Source organism: Miscanthus floridulus, chromosome 3, assembly GCF_019320115.1.
Source record: "Miscanthus floridulus cultivar M001 chromosome 3, ASM1932011v1, whole genome shotgun sequence".
Classification (NCBI taxonomy): domain Eukaryota; kingdom Viridiplantae; phylum Streptophyta; class Magnoliopsida; order Poales; family Poaceae; genus Miscanthus; species Miscanthus floridulus.
Window position 1 is genome coordinate 2360555 of NC_089582.1, and position 22380 is coordinate 2382934.

Here is a 22380-nt window from a genome sequence, read left to right on the forward strand (position 1 = left end):
CATGAGTTGAGTAATAAGATCCATTCATCATCTTTCATCTTTCAGTTCTTACTACAGTGCTAGACCATAGCCATGTGGTACCGTATCATACGGCGATTCACGAACCAATGTATCCTAGCTGGGTACCCTGAAACACATGCCCTGCTTGTACCCTAGGCACAAGTAAGACCAACCTACCACTCTCCTATCATGGGGTCTAGGTCCGTGTCCAAACTTGGACTCCAAGCCCCCGCTCCTTATTCTCGGACTTAGTGCGGTGCTTAGACCTCCATCATCCCCACCTCCAATAAGCAAGAAAGTGATAAGTCTTTTTGCTCCCATAAGCAAGTATGTACTCAGGATAATAAGTCTGTGACCTGACAACCATCCACAACAATGGACAGTCCTTAACCAACATGGACAGGGAAAATAGTGTAACCAAGCTATGCCCCGTTGGCCGCAGGACAAAACCTATTACACCCACCAATACCCATACCATATCCCTACCCGGTCTCCATTTTTCCTTTCACCATGTTATCATGAGAGTAATAGTAATAATAATCACCTATTGTGAGTAACGACAGGTTACTCATGCTACCGAAAAACCTAAGCATAGCAGCTACGCGACCTATGCTAGTAGGACTCATAGGTAGGTGTATTTATGCATGTAGTTTCAATATAAATCCTGTAACATAAATGCACATCACATATATATATATATATATCTAGTGATTATTTCAAATAAGGGTTATGCACCGGGGCTTGCCTTGGGCAGACGGGGTGTCAGCAAGGTCAGTCGCTGGTGGCTCCGGGGCTCCCTCCAATATGAGAACCTCCTCCTCATACTCCTCGATCACCTCCTTGTACTCCTGCTCACCCACGGTCACAAACTCCACCAACTCATTCTCTACATGCATGCAATGACTGTGCAACAGTTAGCATTACGGCAACAACAACTCTTAAAATAAGAATGCATCTACCAAGCTACTAAGCTAACCCTAATGACTAAGGTGCTAACTTACCCATCCTTTCCACTAAATAGGTATGAAACATTCAAGTATGATCTTACCAACAAAAATGCATTTCTTACTTTATTTACGATTTCGTATATACTAAAACAAGGAGTACTTAGCTACCATATTTCTCAACCTCTTCTAAGGCTATAAAATTACAGTGAGCACATAATAATATAATGAACCTACTATAAAAATTTCATGGCCAAAGCTATTACCAATTTGCCACAAAAATTCCTACAAATACTAACCTAAATAATACTAAACACTCTTGATTTGATTTCATGACTTCTAATATCAACCTATATGAGCATAGACTAAATACACCAATAGATACAATATAATTTTAGGAGTCTAACAAAATTTATTCCACCATTTTTTAACATCTACATGATTTGTTATAATTTACCAATGATTAGCTCAAAACTAATATTAGAAAATCATTTGTCAATTCCCTAGAAAAAGAAAAAGCTAATCTCACCGGCCCACCTATAGGCGACCTGTAGGCACAGCCCATGCAACGCGGTCGGCTCGGGGTGGGAGGAAGCCCGCGCGCGTGGCGCTTTTACGAAAACACCCCCGCGTCTCCTAGTATTAACACTACACTATGCACCCTATTCCTATAGACTGTTCCTATGCAAATGAGCCCTCGCCATTTCTCTCCTTTACAATGGCCTGACCCTCGGTCACCCCCATGGGCGGCACGGCAGCGGTGGCACTGGTGCTCCTGCCGGCCACCCGGGGCCTCCACTGCCCTAGCTAAGAGACCGATGCTCACCTAGGGGTTGATGCAAGTCAATTGGCGGTGGTAGGATGAGCGGGGACACGTCCAGGAGCCCTCTCCGTGGTGATGGACAACCTACGGCGGCAGCAGCCATGTTCCGATGAGCCCTGGCATAACAGATGTGATAGAAGTAGTGGACGAGCATCAGTGACTCACCACACACCTACTGTGGCGGTGGCTTGGCCAGGGATGGCCTGGGCTTGTCTAGCCACGTGCGCATGGCAAGCCCTATGGCAGATCACGGTGGCATGGCCACGATAGTGCCATGGGGGTGGCAGTAAGGGTGAGGCTTAGGTGCACAGGCGAGAAGGAGTGCCAGATGGTGCTGGGGTTGCAGCCAATTTGGCTCAAAGCGAGGAGATGGGAGCTACCCACGGTGAGGCGAGCTGGACCTTTAATGCCATGGCGGCGGAAGCAAAACTCCAAATTGGAGCTTGGCCAAGCCTCAATCAACACGGGGTGGGGACAATCGGCCAGGAGACTTAACGATGGTGCTAGAGATGCCACGCCCTGGTCCGAGATGACTTCACCATGCCGCATTCACTCCTATGACACAGTCGGCCATGGGGGAAAAGTGGGGGTGAACCGGGGCTCATCGCGACTAGTCTTGGAGGAACGTGGCTGTCATGAACCGAGCTACGAGCGCAACAATGCTACGAACAGCACACGTGCACCATCGACCGAGCGCTGTCTCTGCGGCTGCTGCGCCATAAATGGCAAAGCAACGAGCAGCAGTAGAGGAGGAGCAAGCCCTCGTGCACGTAGGTAAATGCCAGCAGCGTCACGACACTGCATGCGTACCAACAGCACCGCAACAGCGAGATGGAGGCAGTGGATCAGTGGGTGGCGGCAGCGGTGGAGCAGCAGCGCAGTAGCTGGGTGGGGTGTTAGCGTGTCAGAGCAGTACGGTGGCCAGGGTATCGGGCCCGCGTGGTGGCAGCACCGCGCGGCCAGGCCGACCTGCCACGGTGGACAACCAAGCACGGTCGGGTGCGCGTACCCGGAGCGCCCTATGCGCCGATGCCGTGACCCTAAGACGTGGTGACCGCGCCCACACCAGGGAACATGCTAAGAACGTGCCATGCATGGTTTTTAAAGCGCTCAAATCTCCTAAACGGTTGCCCCTACACCCAAACCGCCTTCACTACAATCAAGCTAGCACATGGGGCTACCAAACCAAGCAAAGATACCATACCACTCCTAAACTTGAATGTTCAGAATAAATCACCCAACTTAGTTGTGCCAATCAGTTTTCAGACTTAAGAATTTGACTATCTTGAGCTAGACTTTGTTTCAAATTTGATTTCCAAGCTATTAGAAATGTTAGCTGGGGTTATCATCTTGCTAAAACAAAAGTTGCACTATCTTCTACAAAATGTGTACTTCAAACTTTATTAAGGTGTCACATATCTATTTTATAGCATTTTTGCTTAATAAAAATTGGTTTCCAACCTTAAGTGATATAAAATGACTATTAATTCTCTTTATGTATGATTTGTGTTAGCCATTTTTCATGCCAAGAAACTTGTTTTTGCACCTACTCACAAACATTAACACATACACATGATGCTCATGAAGCATTTTAGCAGAAGATTTGCAGTGTAACATCGAGGGTGTTACAATCCCTGACCAAGATACTCCTAGTCTTTATGGCATCGGCCAGGGCTCGTAGCACGACAAACAGATCCTCTATGTGCTTTGTCATCCCATCCAACTCCTAGTAGCCAGAGTTGAGGTGGCACCGCTCCTCGACATCAGCAAACAAGCTCTCACCCTCAGCGTTGAAAGCTTGAAGCGATGGCCCTCCCCTTGTCTGGTCAGCCTGAGAACCAAAAGGGACCAGGCAAAAATCGTTCGCTAGCAGAGGGGAGTCAACCTACGTCAATCTTTGCTCGAGATCATCCCTAAGGAGAACACCCAAGGATGATCCCGACGAATCAAGCATGCGAGCTGACTCAATGACAGGCTCTTTTCCTCGAGTACCTAGACTGGGAACTCGAGCAGGGACACCCTACATAGCCCACCTGGATCACCAGAGAGACATCTTCTCGAACATCCTCCAAGGGTGGCGTGCCTGTGTCGAAACCAGCCACAAAGTCATTAACGGTATCATCGACCCAACTCTTCTCTAAATTATTTGAGTCCTCACTCTCATTCGCGCAAACTCCTAGAAGTTGTTGCTAGGCTAGCATTGCTTAGCGCGATCGCCATGGGCAACCCCCCAGTTGATGAGACCTTCAATCGGGTGTTGCACCCAAAGCAGAAGCAAATGTCAGGAGCTCATTGTCCATCAAAATGAGGAAGTGCGGGAATAAAACTCACATGTTCTCATCGTTGGGGACATCCAGCAGGGCAGGCTTCTTCAATTGCCTGTGAGAGGTTCTTGAACCTTGTTCGAAGGGGACATACTCCGCCTTCAAACCAAAGTCACCGACGACCAAAGCTATCCCTGCTGATGGCTTGTCGTCGGTAGGCCTAGGTGACCCCAGAGCCACCCTTGGCACTGTGACCAACTCGCGGTAAGCCAAAAACAAATATGTATCAGGGTAAACTGGCCATGCATGGTTGCCCAACATACCTAGCACCACAGATGCCTGTGCTCAGCGTTGCCTCTTCTTCTTCCTCTTGTGGGCTCCTTCCCCCTCATTGGTGCCTACTGCCTCCACGGCAGCCCTGTGTCTCCTCGTCTGTATGCCTGAACCTGATGCACCATGGTTGGAATGGCTCGGGAGAGGCATGGGAGTAACGGCGCTCAACTCCTCCTGAAGTTGAGACATCTCTCCATTATCGGTAGATACCTCAATGCAGTCGATCATTCCCCCCTCGGACTTTGTCGAAAGGGGCCCTTGAACGATACCCTAGGCGAACCTACATACAAAGCACAACATGTTACATGAAATCGGGATAGATGGCCCGCTGACAACCAGCAAGCGATGTCTTACCAAGCCTTCGTCATCTCTTGGTTTCGTGCTCAAGGGCTCCGCCAAACGGTCTTTGCCTGCTATGAACTAGGACTTCAAACCCAGCACCTTGTTGGTTACGATGAGCACCTAGAGCGCAATCATTGGCTCGATGGGTTCCCCCGACGAACTCACAGCATTGGGAGAATCACACATCAGGGTCGCGAGTTCCCGCAGCGACTGGATCCACCTCCGAAAAAGGCCACCAGGCAAGCCTGACCAGTAACTCCTCTCTTTTGATGTTAATCCTACAGGTCACTCTTGAGTTCATCTACCTCCTCTAACTCAGATTCGGGCAGATCTTCCTTCTCTGTTATGGGTAGAGGAGGGAGAAGCTTGTGGGAGAATGCCAGCGCAGAACAACCATTGACATAAAACCATTTCTTCACCCAATTCGAGACATTGGAGGGGAGATCTATGTGGAAAAACGAAGACTTATCGGCCACCTTGATCCAAAGGCTATTGGCGACCTTTCGGTCCGACTGAGGAAGAACATCGAAGCAGCGACAAAACAACGCCTAGTGGGGTTTGACCCCTGTGAAATCCTCGTAATACGAAATGAACATCGCCAGAAGCTTGATCCCATTTGTGGTCAGGTGATGTACCTACACATCATGGTATTGGAGGAGATCTCCAATGAACTAGTGGATTGGAACCCTGAATCCATGGTGGAAGAAGTCAACAAATTCTATGATCTCACCAGAATCAGGTGCAGGGGCATCCTGGCCTAGGGCACACTGGTACCCGGAAAGCTCCCTCGGTGCCAAGAATCCCCCAATCATGAGACTCTTGTTGTCCTCCTCCATTGCCGTTGATACCTCCCATGGAGAACTGGGGATAGGACTCCGTGCCCCCTTGCTCTTTGAGCCCATATCTTCTTCACCCACTGAACTAATGGTTTTGGTTTTCTTGGCTAGGTCTTTCTTAGTGCCATCACTGCGATTGCCGAGAGCGAGATCTAGATATGACAATGCCTGTTAGCTCAAGGTAAATAGAGGAGTGAGCACTTCTGCTTTTGTCGGCGGTGGCAAAGGGACGGACCGTCTCCACCCTCGTCTACTTGTAAAGGCGGCTAAACTAGTTGAAACGCTTACGAACCCTAGGCCAAAGGCCTAAAACTTGCTGGTGAATCCGCCTGGTCCAAAAACTAGCATAGCCCACCAAAACGGCAGGCACAGTCATTGGTTCCGGCCTAGAACCATGAAAGTCCAACCATGCCATCATAGAGTGAGAGGGATGTTCGGGTGGGTCGCTAGCCGATCCTAAAACCTCTAGTACTCGAGCGCGTGATGCAAATCCCTCGAGTACTATGTAAATGTCCTGAATGTTCGAATGGGCTCGATCTACCTTATTTCAGTGGATGTTTGCCCCTTTATGGGAAACCAGATTCTAGGAGCTCGTACTTTGGTTACAGCCTCCGAATTCTTCGCCTTCAGATCTTCTTCATGGGCAGGGATGACACCTGGAAGATGCCTCGGGGAGAATCACCACGGTGAGCTTCCTCTAATATCCAAGAGGAGGGGAGCCCTACGAGGAGCCCTACCCATGCCACGTTTTCCATCATCGAGGGGAATGCATGGAGCTGAGAGATCCCAGGTCAAGATTTGTGCACTCAAAAGGTTTCCCTGCAACAGTAAGGTGCCCTTCGCCCTCCAGGATTTCCCACAGATATTCTAACCTAGAGATCTCCTGCGCACCGGCCATCGGTGAGCCCAACCGCCATGTTCTTGCCAACCCAGGCCACCAATGGTATTGTTCCTCACCATCTTCACGGAAATTCCTCTAACACCCAAGGAGAATAGTCACCACTAGGCCACCGAGGAACCCAATCTTTAAGGCCTTCTTCCAATGATGGCACCACTGCTAGGAAGCGTCGTGGACCATGGCGCATGCAAGGGGTCGCCACTCTCTCACTCAGTCTGATGCTAACGGATTTGGGGGAGAGAGGAGGGGAGAGACTCACTGGCCTCCCTCACTTCAGCTTAAATAAGCACCCTGAGGATGGTGGTGGGAGAGATGGTGGTTGGCATTAAAGATGGACCCAGTCACCAAGAGGGTTCCACAAAGTAAAAGCATGGGAAGTGGAGCAGTTTAGGTTCCCAGGCACCATGATCCTTATTCTTTATAGGATTCAATGACATGCAAGTAGTGTGTTCAAATGGGTGGAAGACTTCCACTCAAACGTCTCTCGAAACTAAAGAAGGCATTACTGCCAGTGAGCGTAACCCTCACAGTCGTCCCAATACTTGGGACCCTCTGACTATATTCAAATGTTTCGACAAGTTTGGAGTGAAGAAATCTTTTCACAGATTTGTTTGCCATATCCAGTAAGTTTGGTAAAGATAAGGAATTCCTCTTTATTTTCCATATGTGTTTTCACATGGAAACCATTCTTACGGACGTCTCTAAAACTTAGAAGGGTATGAGTCGAGTCGGGATACAACAAGGCATCCTCCATCATAATTTGTGCAATCATAGGGAGAGTAATAATGGCTCTTCCTAAACCAACTATTAACGCATCGCAACCAGCGAGGGTCATAATATTTTCTTCTCTTTTCTTAAGAGTCTAGAAATATTTCATCTCTTTAAGTATAGAGTTTGTGGTACATGAGTCCACAAGGCATAATTCTTCCTCCTTTAGATTGAGATCAACAGACATCTATATGTAAAACAAATGTAATTAAAATACTCAAATATAACTGTTGATACAAAAATATGGCAATGTGATCAACACACAGCAAGCCAGAAGATCTAAGCAGAAACGAGTCCAGAGATCTGCTTGGCTTCAACACAGAACCAGCCGATTCTGAAAACCCAATGATGTGCCAGTCAATTTGACCTGCAATTGACAAGGAGAAGAAATCTTATCAGTAATTTAAGGTGGAACATGTTGGTGTTGCTTCAGACAGTTCCAAATATATGGCTAGATAGCCGATTCAATAAGGCTATCGACTAAATAGTCGATATCTGGCGTATCCATGAAATGAAGATCTTTACATCAAGGATTATTGGCTAATATTAAATGATAATGATATGAATCAAAATAATCGATGCTCATGGATCATAGCAGATTTATGGTGACTGATTAATCTAGACAAAAACAAGTACAATACACCCAAATACAAAAATCAGAAGATCTTTCCTTAATTTCAGATTCTAGTATATATGACCAAATGGTCGATTGATGTTATTAATCGATTACAGGGTTGATAATTACCAAAGAAGCGATATAAAAAACATCATTGGCTAAATGGAACATAATCAGTATAAAGCGTTGAGCCGACAAGTTTGATGAAAAGAATATAACTTGCGAACAAATCGACTGTCTAATACAAATGAATCTACAAACACTATGAATCTAATCTATTATCATCAACAGTGAGGTTCGACCGGATCGATACAGCTATGATAATGATAACAAACTAAAGCCAAAGAATCTATAAAACCATCTATAGGTCGATAGATTCATGAAAACATGCTATATGTGTGAAAGCATAGGTGAATCGACTAAAATAGCTGATACAGGCATAGCAAACAAACAGAGTACATACCTCGATCATGAACAAAACCACTAATCGATGATTTCTCATTTAAAGTCTTACCAGTGAGGTTCGATTGGATCGATACAGCTATGGTAGTGTCATTAGATTAGATCCCATTAACTAGTGAATTTATTCAAGATTGAAACATTTCTTTGAATGCATACTATATTTGATTAGAATAGATATAAAATAGTTGATCTAGCGGAATTAAGCCATCAATTATAAGATTTAAAGCATGACCAGATCAAAGGACGACCAATTAAGATAATTTGAGGCCAGTCTATCTCTATCTCAATTGGGTGATTTATTATAATTAATAAAACATTAATTATAACAAGATTGATAACTAGTAAATCAACCAAAAACAGTAAGGAAAATATTACTAATCTTAGCTGATTCGTTAACCGGTGATATTGTATTAAACAACAAGTTATTTAACACAAGATTGGTAACTTTGATCTATATTATGATTCGTAAGAGATCAATCAGCTGATGCAGCCTTACAAACAATGATATGGATTGATAACTAACTTATATTATAACTCATAAAAGATCAATCAGCTAATGCAGTTTTACAAGCACAATACAAGTCGTGATGGTACTCACAAGCAAGCTGGAGGTCGATCAGTCGATATAGCCCTATTTGCTGAAGAACTCGCCAGGATCTACAGTACTCCTACTCCTAATGTGATCACGAAAGCTGGAAAGATTGTATTAATTGATTGTTCGTGTCCTTGTACAATAACCGGGGTCTAATATTTATACCCAGAACGTAAATATGAACCCTATTCAAATACGACTCATTACAATTCTTAGAATAAAAGAAAACTTCCTGACTTAATAATAATTTGGACCCTAATTTTTCCTTATTTGTAGAGTCCGACATACCTTTCTGTCATCATTCAAGCATAGCCCATGGACGTCGTCTGCTGACGTCATCTATAAAATAGCTGATTCTGATATCGCATCCAAATCAGTTGATACCGATTCACATCTAATCGATTCCTTGACACAATCTTGGAAGCTTCGAGTTCCTATGTTCTTTCTTTCCAAATTTTGGTGTAAACAGTAACATATAGAATTATACATACAATATATTGAATATCAAGTACAAGAGTATGATATTGCAATATCAATGAGTTGGTACAACTTAACAACAATATAAAGAAATTTGTACAACTCTCAAGCACACTAAATAATACAACCCAAAACAACTATATGTTTGTACGACTCAAACTATTACAACATTTATCAAGTGAGATATCAAATGTTGGACCGAGATTACTCTAAATTCTCTTCAATGTTAAGAGAATTGTTGCTCACTTGTTCTTTACAGGCCTGATTGGAAGAACCCTCTTTCGGGACAGCCTCAGATGCAAGAATGAAGTGTGCCTCATATCTTGTGTCTCCTGCTGGCTTGACCTCTTTTAAGGACTTTTGGTACAAAGCAACCAGATGCTTAGGTGCATGGCAATTCTTGGCAAAAAGCAAAAAATCTCCACATCTATGACACTTATTGTCATTTTTGGATTTCACATTGTCACTCTTCCTCTTGTTTGAATTAGGCCTTTGTCTCCTGTTGTGTTTGCGTTTACCAGTTTTGTTCTTTGGAAAAGATCCATTGAACTTATTCCTAGTATTTTTCTATACATTGTGAACCTCAGGCAGAGGCGCCGAACCAACAGGGTGCTTATGATGATTCTTTAGAAGAAGTTCATCATGTTTTTCTGCCAGAGTCAATGTATGAATAAGCTGGGAATAAAGCTGGGAATTATGAGCCCTATATTGCTGTTGCAATACTCTATCAGATGGAAGCATATTAGAGAGTGTTTTCTCTATCTTGTCTGCATTCGTTGGCTCTTTCTCACAAAACTTTGACTTAGAACAAATCCTATGAACAGTGTGATTATAGTCTGCCACAGCTTTGAAATCTTGGAGACATAAATGATTCCATTCATGATTGGCCTCAGGCCAAATAAGTTCTTTTTGCTGCTCATATCGCTTTTTAAGAGCGACTCATAATTCGTGAGGATTTTCAATCATAAGATATTCAGATTTAAGTTCCTTATGAATATAAAACCGTAGCAAAGCCAAAGCAGTATGGGTATGCTTATCTTGCAGGACAACCCTAGTTTGGGGTTCCTGAATTGTAGCCAAAAGACTATGAGATGCAAGCGCTATCTTGATATCAGAAGCCCATGTAGGGTAATTGCTTCCATTTGACGTGAGTTCCTCGAACTCCTTAGTGGCTATGATCCTACATGGACAACCATGGATTAATTAATTTACCGTATGGTAAATTAAAATCAACATGGTAATGTTGTAATACTAAATGCAATATATTTTTAAATTTATATCTTATCATAATTTTGGAGTGTTGTAGGTAATCACAAAGATTGTGTATACCCTACAACAAATTATCATAAATTTTAATATACACAAGGTAGATAGTCTCTATGTCAAAGACAAAGAGTAGATCTTTATGGTGGGCAAATATATTGCTGCCTAAGGTCTGTCTCTAGGCAGGATAATTCATGAGTGAATTAAACGCAGCCATTGCTTAGGTCTCTACCATCTTGTGTAATAGCAAAATAATATGATGAAAATGGTAATCATCGTGTGGATGTAGACCATTTATAACAATCCAAAACCATTATTTTGGGTAAAAACACAGTGTAGGTAATCATCAAGTCTCAGAGAAACATGATGTAGTCCTCTCAGTAACAGGTGATTTAATCATTGCTATGGCATGGTCTCTAGGCAGGATAATTCACAAGGAATTAAACGCAGCCAATGCCATAGACTCCATTACCTTGTGTTAATTAACCAAAATAATCAAGATATATATTGCAATTTTAAACCTATAGTAATTAAAGTATTCTAATTCTGTGGATAACTTTTTTAAATTACATCTAAGTCACTAGCTAATTTAACATGTATGTGGTGAAAAAGGGATTTGGGGGCACCAACATACCCAATTCTATTATAAAATTACAAATGCAACATGTATGTTGGTGCAAAATGACCGATGTGTATTCTCATTGATGAATTGTAGTGTATATATACAATAGGCAGTTGCCTTGTCAGTGACTCAAATGAAAAGGTGCCTATCTATTATGTCTACAAGGACCGTCTGCTAATGACGAGATTAACAATTTGATCACTTAATTAATTAATCTCAACAGTACTATACCCTTGATCCGCCAATCATTTTTCACTCTCTTTATCATGACTCTTAACATATCTGCGACAATATTAAAAAGGATCATAAAAGGAATCTCCACAATATTATATATATCTGTTTGTCTATTTTTAAATTGTGAAAACGGAACTCAAATTCAAATAAGATGGAAAAAAATATTTTTTTTAAACAGGGCCATCTTCTTTAATCCTTTAACAGAGGCGGGCGCCTTCTAACGACCGCCTCCATTAAATCATATTGTGGAGACACCAACCGGGACTAGAGGTTCCCTCCTGCAAAAGCCTGCGGCTCTAGCCGTTGGGCAGGGGACTTTAGTCCTGGTTGGTGGCTCCAACCGGGACTAAGCCAACCTTTAGTCCTGGGCTCAAATATGGCCGGGACTAAAGCCAAAAACTGAAAGTCTGTTCTCTACTAGTGATATTATGGCCGCCTACCTTAATATGGTTAATGGAGGCGGCCAAGGCGCCCGTCTCCGTAAAACGCCATTAACGCTGGCACTTAATTGGAGGTGGACGCTCTGTGTCTGCCTCCGTTGTTAACGTAGGCACTAGTAGTGTTCATCACTCGCTTGAATAAGTACTAGCGACTGATGCCAGTCCGTTAGGCAGACACGACTCAACCTCCAACCTCCAATTTAGGCTTGATCCACTCCACGCGACGCCATCTAAGGTCTTGTTTGGATACACTTGTATTATGCGTGAATTGAGATAAAACTTATTTTATTTTTCATTTCAGTGGACTCCAACGCAGGTGGATTGAGATAACGAGTGCATCCAAACAAGCCCTAATGCATGAGTTGATCCACGCTAGCCAGGCACGACCCTAGCCCGGTAGTGCGTGAGTTGGGCCACCTAGTGCGACTCCCTTGCCGTGGCCCAGCTTCGCGTTCATTGCTTAACTCTGATACAGTTAATTATCAAGGTTCACGAATTCTTTTGGAGACAGTAAAAATCTGTAACTCAAGTCATCGTGGAGTTAGTTATCAATAACTCAAATCAGTGTGGAGTTAGTTATTCATGTATCAAGGGCTAGTATGTCTGATGATTATGACAAAAGGCCTCTCTCGATTTTCCTCATCGTTCTATTATCTTTGATTGCACAGGTACATAAGTACATGATGCACATTTATTTATATCAGACTGGATAACAAACTACTTAAGATCTAGTTTCATGGTTTGATCGGTTAGACTACGGACTGAAATTACATTAATAATTTGGTGGTACAAATATTTATTTCGTAGTGATAGTGATGGTCAGGAGTTCAAAGCCTATATATTGTGTTGTTTTTATTCTTTATTTTTATTATTATTATTTATATAATACTTGTTTATATTTTCACATTTACATTTAGTTGAACGTGAACAATAAAAATAATAGAATGGAAGCATGTTTTGTTGAATGTGATAAATAAGAATGGAAAACGAAACCGTGAGAAAAAAGAAATTAAAAAAAGGCATGAAAAAAACATCCGAACAGGAAAGGTAATTAGAAAAAGTGTACGATCGACAAGGACTCAGCTTGTCTTCCTGACGCACAGGATCTCAACCGACAAGGACTCAGCTCTTTCTGATCCACAGGGTCTCAACGTTTTTGAAAAAAAAAAACAGATTTTTTTTTTTAAAAAAACTAAAACTACAAAACTCGTTGTGGTTTAATATTAGAATAGATTTCTACTCTTATCCTTTTCTATTTGGATTCTGATTAAGATAAAAAAAAACTGAAACTACAAAACTCGCTGTGGTTTAATATTAGAATAGATTTCTAATCTTATCCTTTTCTATTTGGATTCCGATTAAGATATACTCTGTATTTTGATTAGAATTCCTAGCTATCTAGGTTACCTTAAGAAGTCTTGCATATGTCATATAAAACATGACGGTTGTAGCCTACATAGTCGAACAGAGACCACATTCACATAGTTAGAGAGGTCCAGACAAAAAAAAATGGGAGAGAAATTTTGCATCTTTAATATTAGGTATAGATATAGATACAGAAATACAGCTATGTATATACTACTATATATACTAGTAGCTGTCGGACTTGCAGGGCTGTGGCTCCGCCACTGCTAAACATGTCTACGACAATATTTAAAAGGAGCATAAAAGGGATCTGCACAATATTTTATATTTGTTTGTCTGTGTTTAACTTGTGAAAAGAGAATTCAAATTGAAATAAAATGGCAAAAAAATATTTTTTAAACAGGGCATATTAAATAGGGCCATCTCCGTTAATCCTTTAACGGAGGCGGGTGCCTTCTAACGACCGCCTTCGTTAAAGCATATTAACATAGGCGGTCTCCTTAAGGCAGCCGCCTACGTTAATATGGTTGATGGAGGCGGCCGTGGTGCCCACCTCCGTAAAGCGCCATTAACGCATACACTTAATCGGAGGCGGATGCCCTGTCCGCCTCCGTCAAGCCATTTTGACCGCCACCTTTAACGTAGGCACTAGTAGTGTTCATCACTCGCTTGAATAAGTACTAGCGACTGATGGCAGTCCGTCGGGCATGCACGACTCAACCTCCTATTTAGGCTTGATCCAGGCCACGCGAGACCATCCAAGGTCTTGTTTGGATACACTCGTATTTTGAGTGAATTAAGATGAAACTTATTTTAATTTTCATCTTCATCTCAATGCACTCCAACAGAGGTGGATTGAGATAACGAGTGTATCGGAATAAGCCCTGATGCATGAGTTGATCCACGCTAGCCAGACACGACCCTAGCACGGTAGTGCGTGAGTTGGGCTGGGCCACCTAGTGCGACTTCCTTGCCATGGCCCAGTTTCGCGTTCATTGCTTAACTCTGTGATACTGATACAGGATTAGGGTCATCCTTTTGAGCAATGCTAACACAGCTCACCATAAAGTCATCGAAGCAGAGCAGCAACCTCATGCTGCCGTAGCCGTTGCGATACTCCCCTGCGTGCGCATTGGGCAGGCCCTCCCTCCGTCTTCGACGCCAGGAGACTCTCCTCATCGTGTAGGAGCAACAGTGCTTTGCTACCGATGCCAGGGAGAACAAGGCTGCAGCTGCACGTCAGCTCCTGCGCTCTCGGGACTACGGTCCATGGAGATGTCGCACTCCTGTTAGGCGACTTTGTGACTTGGAGTTGTTGTTGATTGGGCTGCGACCTGCCCAGCATGCGCTTCCGGCATCGGTAGCAAAACACTAGAAAGTACAGCCGCCTTCACAGCAAGCGAAAGTAGAGCGCTGTCCCAAAATGAATTAAGAGACCAGAAAAACCAACCTTTCGCCATCCTTTGGTCGTCGAGCAAAGGACAGAGGAGGCCCCTCGTTCTGGACCTTTGGCTTGGTGGTGCGCGGGACGAGGGCAGAGACACAAAGAGACATAACCATAGGGGGACGGTCCCTTGCACTGTAGCATGGTAGTCGTTCGTTCCGACGTGAAGCCGCCAAGCCAAGTGCCAAATTAGGCGGGATAGGCACTACCGTGGGCGCGGCAGGCGTCAGCAGGAAGGGGGACTAAGATTTGGGAAGCAGGGCTCTGGTAGTCGGGTCCCTTAATTCGCACTGCAGGAGGTACCTACAGACATCAAGTAGCGCGTGTAATGTCCAACACAAACACAAGTCTGTGGAAGGCTCACCTGAAATCACAAGTGCACAACAGTGTACACACAAACTAGTACATTTTCCATAAAGACAAGGGAACTCTTTTTTTTGGGAAGACTACATAACATTAGGAGGAAAAGCAGCAGTACTATAAAGGGTACAAATAAGACGATACAACAATCACCGATATTTAACTGCAATATCGAATTGGTTGGACCTTGAGCGCCTATCATTCTCAGCCTTCAACTGCTCAAGTACCGTGTCCATTAGTGCAGAGTTGTCTCCAAAACAGTGGAGCATAACCTTTTTCAGGTTGGTCAAGTGTTCAATGCCAATGATGCTCCTCTCCGCCACGTGTCTGGACCTGCCGTTAAAGCGAAGTTCAAGCATCTCAAGCATTTCCATCGATTCTTCCTCAAACCGAATAACTTTGGGTAGATAACCTCCAAGTAGCAGGTCCCTGAGCACCGGAAATTTGTGGATGGTGTGTGCAACCAGCTCATCCCCGCTGTAGCAGTCCCAGTACACGCACAATGTCTTCAGGTTGGGCAGCATACACAGGACGCCAAAGAGCTCATCACCGGTAAGGGTTGTAATCACAGTAGTAAAACTAACAAGATGTGTGAGTGACCCGATCCATCTAGGCAACCCATTGGCAATGTCACCTTTGATCCAAAGGTTTTGGAGGAGTTGTGGTGGTGTTGGTAGGTGATGGAGAAAGTTTAGTATCTTGCCACCATCATTACTACTTCCATGTCGTCCGATACTGAGCCACCGCAGGGAGTGCATCTTACTTATGGATAGAGCAAGTTCTTTGAGAACCTCCTCATCAATGGCCTTGTTGATGTCGATGGATAAGTCTAACTCTTCTAGTTCCTCAAGTTCACCTACCTCTTGGGCAACTTTAGAGTCATTCCCAAGAGATACCCCATGCAGCACATGTAGAGCCTTCATTTTGTTTATTCCTCGGGGCATAGTCCACATAGTACCCGAATGATTATCCTTGTTGAAGAATAGTATGTACTCGAGTTTCTCCAGCTTTGTGATAGTTTTTGGTAGTCCAGTAAGAAACGTGTAAGCTAGATCAAGCGTCTGTAAATGCTCTAGATTCCTGATCTGCCTAGGCACCTTGCTTATGTTTGTGGCCCTCAAGCTTAGGAACCTAAGTAGGTACAGATTGCAGGCGTACCTTACATGCTTGTTTGTTACTCCCTCACAGTCTTCTAGGTCAAGCACCCTCAAGAGGACAAAGTTGCCTAGCTTTTTTAGGAGCTTGTGTTGCCCATGGAGCTGGAACATGCTCAGTGATCGAACATGTTGTATGTTCAAATTATCCTCGCCTCGGCGGCCTTCAACATTTCTCTTTGCTACAGAATCTACAATTTCTACGTCAGCATGGATGGAGAGGCGACGGATCTTGTCATACAACATCCCCTTATACTGCCCTCCATGCAGGCTAAGAAAGTTAGCTTCCAAGGACTTGGACACCATGACCTCAAGAAGCATGTCATGCACCCTGTATGTTTGCTCCCTCCAGGCATAACCACCCAAATGGCCTGCTTCTTCAATCATGTTCCTACTCAAGAGTTCGTCCAAGTAAGACTCTGCAACCTCCCACATAGTCAACCCTCGCTTTTGATGAACCAATCCTTCAGCCATCCATCTATTCAATAGTCGGCCCTTTCTGATCACATAGTCCTCTGGAAAAATGCTAAAGTACATCATGCAACCCTTGAGCTCATGTGGGAGGTGATTGTAGCTAAGTGTGACTATATGCTTCATCCCCTCAAGGGTAGGGTGGATCTCCATTTGAGAACCAAGTGATTTGCAGACTCTATCCCACTTATCTTTGCCTCCTGGTGATTTGTACCCTACCAAAACACTAGCAATGCTGATAATGGCCAATGGCAGCCCACCGCATTTTTTCAAGATGTCGCTCATTACATCTTCAAACTCCTTGGGGTAAGTGACATCCATGGAGCCAAACACTCTACTGATGAACAACTTCTTGGAATCTTCAAGCTTAAGGGGTTCCATTTTATGAATGCAAAGGCCACTAAAACTAGCAGGACTGCATGCATTGGCCACTGTTTCTATCCGAGTGGTCAAGATGATTCTACTGCCCTTGTTGTTCTCTGGTAGCTTGGATTGGATTGCCTCCCATGCTCGCACACTCCAAACATCGTCAATCACTATGAGGTACCTAGTTTAAGCATATGTAATATAGTTAGTTCAGCCATATATACAGAAGGCAATTTATGACCCGTCATGTGCTAAATGTATGAAAATGTTTATGTGCAGTCTCTTTATTTTTGCAGAACAAGGTTACAAGAGTGGGAAGTGCAATTATTATTATTTCTTATACTAGTCTATCAACTCATGCTCTATACATATTAGAAGAGTGGGAAGTGTTAGAAATTCATAGATAAGTTTAGGCCGCATCTATTCAAACTACTTGCATTTTTCCTCTCTAATTCTTCGTGTTCTAACACGGTATTATATAGATATTTTCTTATCTTTTCCTAGCTGTGATAGATTTTAGTTTCCAATTATACTTACTATATACTTTTTAATACCCATTCATTGTTTTCCACATTCACTACTATAGAAAAGATTTTGCGAGACAGTGCCATTTTATTATCTGAGGCGGGCGGGCTGGACGGTCGCTTCCGTTAATAGGTGGCAGGGCCGCCGCCCGAGCACCCGCCTCTCGGTTAATGCTCAACAGAGGCGAGCAGCATTAAGCATCCGCCTCTGTTAATCCATTAACCGAAGCGGGCAACTTAAGACGCCTTTCTCCGTTAATCGTTTATTTTTGGAGGCGGTCGTTTTTTTTCGGAGGCGGTCGTTCTAAGGGTCTGCCTTCGTAAATCGATTTACGGAGGCGGGTGCCTTAAGATGTATGCCTCGATTAATGATTGCAACAAAAAATAATTCATAACTTTTTCATATGAACTTGGATGAAGGCAAACTTTATATCACAATTGTAGCTCTCGATGAGATCTACAACTTTGTAGTTGAAAAGTTTTTGAATTGAAACTGTTTAGGGTCCCAAAATATTGTTGTAAATGCACAGATTTTGAAATTTGAAATTTAAAATTATCAAACGATCTTGGATGTTGACATGGTCTATACAAAAGTTAAAGTTCTAAATAGAATCTACAACTTTGTAGTTGAAAAGTTTTTAATTTAAAGATATTTATAGTCCCAAATATGTGTTCGAATGTTATAGATTTTGAAATTTAAAATTTAGAATTCCTAAACGATCTCAAATGTTCACATAGTTAATACCAAAGTTCTAGTGGGCGACCCAATCTACATGTTTGATATTGACAAGTTTCTGATTTAAAGTCATCTAGAGTCTCAAATATGTGTTTTTGAAATTCACATGTTTTGAGACTCAATTTTTTAAAAAAATTCAAACTATCTTTGATGGAGATACATCCCACACCAAAGTTGTAGTACTTAACAAGATTTAAAACTTTGTAGTTAAAAGTTTTTCCATTTGAGTTCATTTAGTAGCCAAAGTATTCAATATAAGATTACAAAATATTGATATAAAATAATAACATATTATATATAGACATGAATTAGTGTGTGGTTCAGTGGTAGAGATGTGGTAGTGTTGAGTGCCAAGTTGTGGGTTTAACTCTCCAAAGTTGCAAGTTTTTTGGTTTTTTGGATTTTCTGGAGAACATTAACGGAGGTCCGTTAATTGATTCCGCCTAAGGTGGGCAAAGCAACCGCCTCCGTTAATCCGCATTAACGAAGGCGTTTGATTGGAAGTGGTTGCAATGCCCGTCTCCGTTAATCGATTCCGCCCGCCTCTAGCAAGTTTTCTATAGTAGTGATTGCCACACGTCTCTGTGTATTTGACATATACTTAGCTAAAACCTTAGTTTCAACTAATATGCTTGACCTAGAAATAGATATTTGACCATTGTTTCTTATACAAATATGTATACAAGGTCATGTTTGTCACGACTTCAACTCCTTGCTATAGTGCATGGAGAAAATAGAGCTGGTGAAGCAAACAATATGGTTTTTAGTTTATTTTGATAAGAAAGATAAAATAACTTTTTGCTACACGGCCCAAGGAGGAGCTAGAGCCAAGGCAGCCAGAGCTCCACCAAATGGGACCTTGGTGCGAATGGTGACTGACATCATGATTGTATTACTTAAGTTAGTTTGTTTCTATATTTGAGAGGTAAGAGGTGGATATTGTATAAGCACATATATTAGTACTTTGGTATTTTATAAATGATAGATGTAGGTAGATGCAAATTTAGACATTACTTTATGTTATTTTTCATAACCTGGACCAGAGGTTCCCTCATGCAAAAGCCTACGGCTCTGGCCGTTGGGCAGGTGACTTTAGTCCTGATTGGTTGCCCCAATCAGGACTAGTCCTCTCTTTGGTCCCGGGCCCAAATATGGTCGAGACTAAAGCCAAAAACCGATCCAAACGAAAAGTTTGTTCTCTACTAGTATAACGACATTGCTATAGGTTACTTTAGATTATTTACAACAATAGTTGGGCCGGTGATTTAAATGCAAATTTATGAGCCTATACTTTCATAGTGGCATAGATGCATGGTTAGTTAGGATGAAGATTAAGGGCTTGCCTTATATTATTTTCACAATGTCAGATGTGGTAATTAGAAAAACAGAATAGATCCAATAGTGACAATCATTACAGGCGTTGTACTTCTAATTAGGGTTAATGTGAACTTTTCAAAGGAAGACTATAATAGCAATAGATAGTGTAAATATGGTATCATTAGAACTACCATGGTCCGTGGGAAGTCACTTTTATCATTAGATAGTATAAATTGGAAGCTCCTTTAATTTAGAGGCACACATAACAAAAACTACGTATTTCCTCCGTTTCAAATTATAAGTCGTTTTGACTTTTTAGGTATATGTCTAGATATATAGCAAAATGGATGAACTAAAAAAATTAAAGTAACTTATAATTTAAGACGGATGGAGTATCTAGAAAGCCAAAACATCCTATAATTTGGAGCAGAAGGAGTACAGTAGTACCTTTTGTCCACGAGAAGCTCCTCGAGTCTTTTGGCTAGCCCGTTGTCATCCAGGCCGTCGATTGCACCCAGGGCAGCCTCTTCCTTGATGCCCCTGTCGTCAGCTGTTTCGGGCTTCACGACCTGCCGAAGAAGGTTTGTGAGCAACACCTTGAGGTCCCTGCTCGGCTCGAACGCCTGAGACACGGGCACCATCCCCTGCCACGGGAACTCCGCTTCTAGCCGCCGGCACACCTCCATGGCCAGCGTCGTCTTGCCAAGGCCGCCGAACCCCACGATGGAGAAAACGGCCTTGCGTTCACCCTCGTCGCCAACCGGCGCCTTCAGCCGTGCAGCCAGTTTATCAGCCTGCTCCGCGATGCCGACCAGTCGGTGGCGGCGGTCGGCGTCGTTAGCTGGAGCGGACACTGTCATGGGGGCGGGTAGCAGAGGAGGGGAGCGGCGCAGCGCGTCACGGTTGACGCCGAACCGCGCCTGGCGCTCGCTGATGGCGAGGGTGCGGGCGCGAAGGGCTCTGATCTCACAGTTGAGGCGGCGGCGAGACGGGAGCGTCCCCAGAAGGCGTCCCAGCCAGGTGCGCACTCCGTCGTTGGGCCGGGACCTGATGCGGAGTCTGTAGAGGTCGATGCAGTCCTCTGCGTCGTAGGCTACCTCGCGCAGCTGCCTCATGCACACATGGAGGAAGCGGTCCACGGCCCCATCCTCTGCCTCGGACTGCATGATGAGGAGGGCGTTGATGGCGTCTAGCTCGTCCCGCAGCTCAACAACTTGGCCGCCGACGCCACTGAGCTGCTGGTACTCTGAACTCAGCAGCTGCCCGGCGTTGCTCAGCAAGGTTTGGGCGCCCTCCATAGCCCTCTCTCTCCCCGTGTCCGTGTAATGTAACAAGAAAAGAGAAGAAGCGCTCAGCAGAGAAGCAGAGTGCCGCACAGCCGTCGGTTCAGTTGGGGTTGGGGAGAGATTTATGCTGCTGGTCTGGACACTGGAGGAGTAGTGGAGGTCACAGTCTCAGAGCTCGACCCCACGGAACCAAGAAATGGGGGCGAACTTCGCAAGACAAAGACCGCGTGGGCGTGGCGTGTTCGTCCCCGCATGGCGGCCGCGACTGGGGAAGGTGCCTCTACGGCTCTATATCATAATAAATGCACGTCTTTCTCAGAACTTTGCGAGGTTGGAACTTGCTGGTCAGGTTCATTTCAACTTTTTTCCCCCGGTGACCAAAGGCAGACACCCTAAATTCTCAAAAAGTATTATAGTATTCATCACATCGAATCTTACGATATGTGCATGGAGTATTAAATGTAGACGAAAAAAACTAATTGCACAGTTTGGTTGAAAATTGCAAGACGAACATTTTGAGCCTAATTAATCTACGATTGAACATTATTTGCCAAATAAAAACGAAAATGCTACGGTAAGCCAAATTCTAAAATTTGGACCACTAAACACGCGCTTAGTTTTTACGCACGGTAGGTATCTTGGAAGGCGAGGACCATCTCCCTGCGTAGCGCGTTTTTTTTTTTTTTGAGAAGTACCATGGCCCATTGGTCTTTTGACTTGCCGTGTCCGCGTGCGGCATACGCGGGGCGGTGGGACAGCAGAACGCGAACACTCGAACAGAACGTAGCGTGTGCGGTGAAATTGGTTATTTATACAATCACATAATGCGTGCTGACGTTTACATAACAGCCCAAATAGGAACAGGAAACATCGCACCAACTTCACCTACTCAGTTACATAGGTCCAAACATGAACAGACTCGCTAGGGATGTCTCCGTGTAGAGCTATTCAACACCAACATCAGCCATCCAGGCGGGCATCGGGCAAGCGCGCATCCCTCCCTGGTACTACAGGATCCGGGGAGAGAATTCAGTTGACCGCAGCCGGCACCTGATCCAAGGAAGGGATCAAAATCATCAGCAGCCCGCCTCCTGCCAGTCATTCTTGATATATACGGAGTACCAGCATTGTTCAGTTCTTCCCTCTAAAGTTTACTTCCTATTATATTGGATATTTGAACATATGCATAAGTGTTAAATATAAACTAAAAAAAATTACTAATTGCACAGATTGCGACTAATTTGCATGACGAATTTTTTAAGCCTACTCGTGGATTACTGAGGACTTTTATAATCTGTTTTATTATCATTATCCGAACACTCCCATGTGATATCCCATGTAACACCCGATGTGAAATCCCTAAACTTTACTCCCTGGATTTAAACACCACATAAGTCTCGATCCATTCATCGTCTCTCTTTTACCTTCTCTCTTGATAGTAAG

General features: G+C 43.7%; 1 protein-coding gene across 3 annotated transcripts; it reads right to left on the reverse strand.

Annotated features, from left to right (window-relative positions):
- Window positions 1–7461: 7461 nt before the first annotated feature.
- On the reverse strand, window positions 7462–21081 carry LOC136541251 (disease resistance protein Pik-2-like). 3 transcript variants are annotated; one of them, XR_010780306.1, is made up of 3 exons: window positions 20099–21080; window positions 14730–17255; window positions 13557–14613 (listed from the first exon to the last, which is right to left on the reverse strand). XR_010780306.1 is itself a non-coding variant. In XM_066533042.1 (2 exons), the coding sequence occupies exons 1-2, from the start codon at window positions 20947–20949 to the stop codon at window positions 7566–7568; spliced, it is 861 nt and encodes a 286-aa protein (XP_066389139.1). In that variant the 5' UTR covers window positions 20950–21081; the 3' UTR covers window positions 7462–7565. The 3 variants fall into 3 exon arrangements, 2 of the variants coding, with proteins under 2 accessions (XP_066389139.1, XP_066389138.1); XM_066533042.1 differs by lacking the exons at window positions 13557–14613; window positions 14730–17255 and adding an exon at window positions 7462–7575 and having other exon boundaries at window positions 20099–21081; XM_066533041.1 differs by having other exon boundaries at window positions 13557–17255.
- Window positions 21082–22380: the final 1299 nt, after the last annotated feature.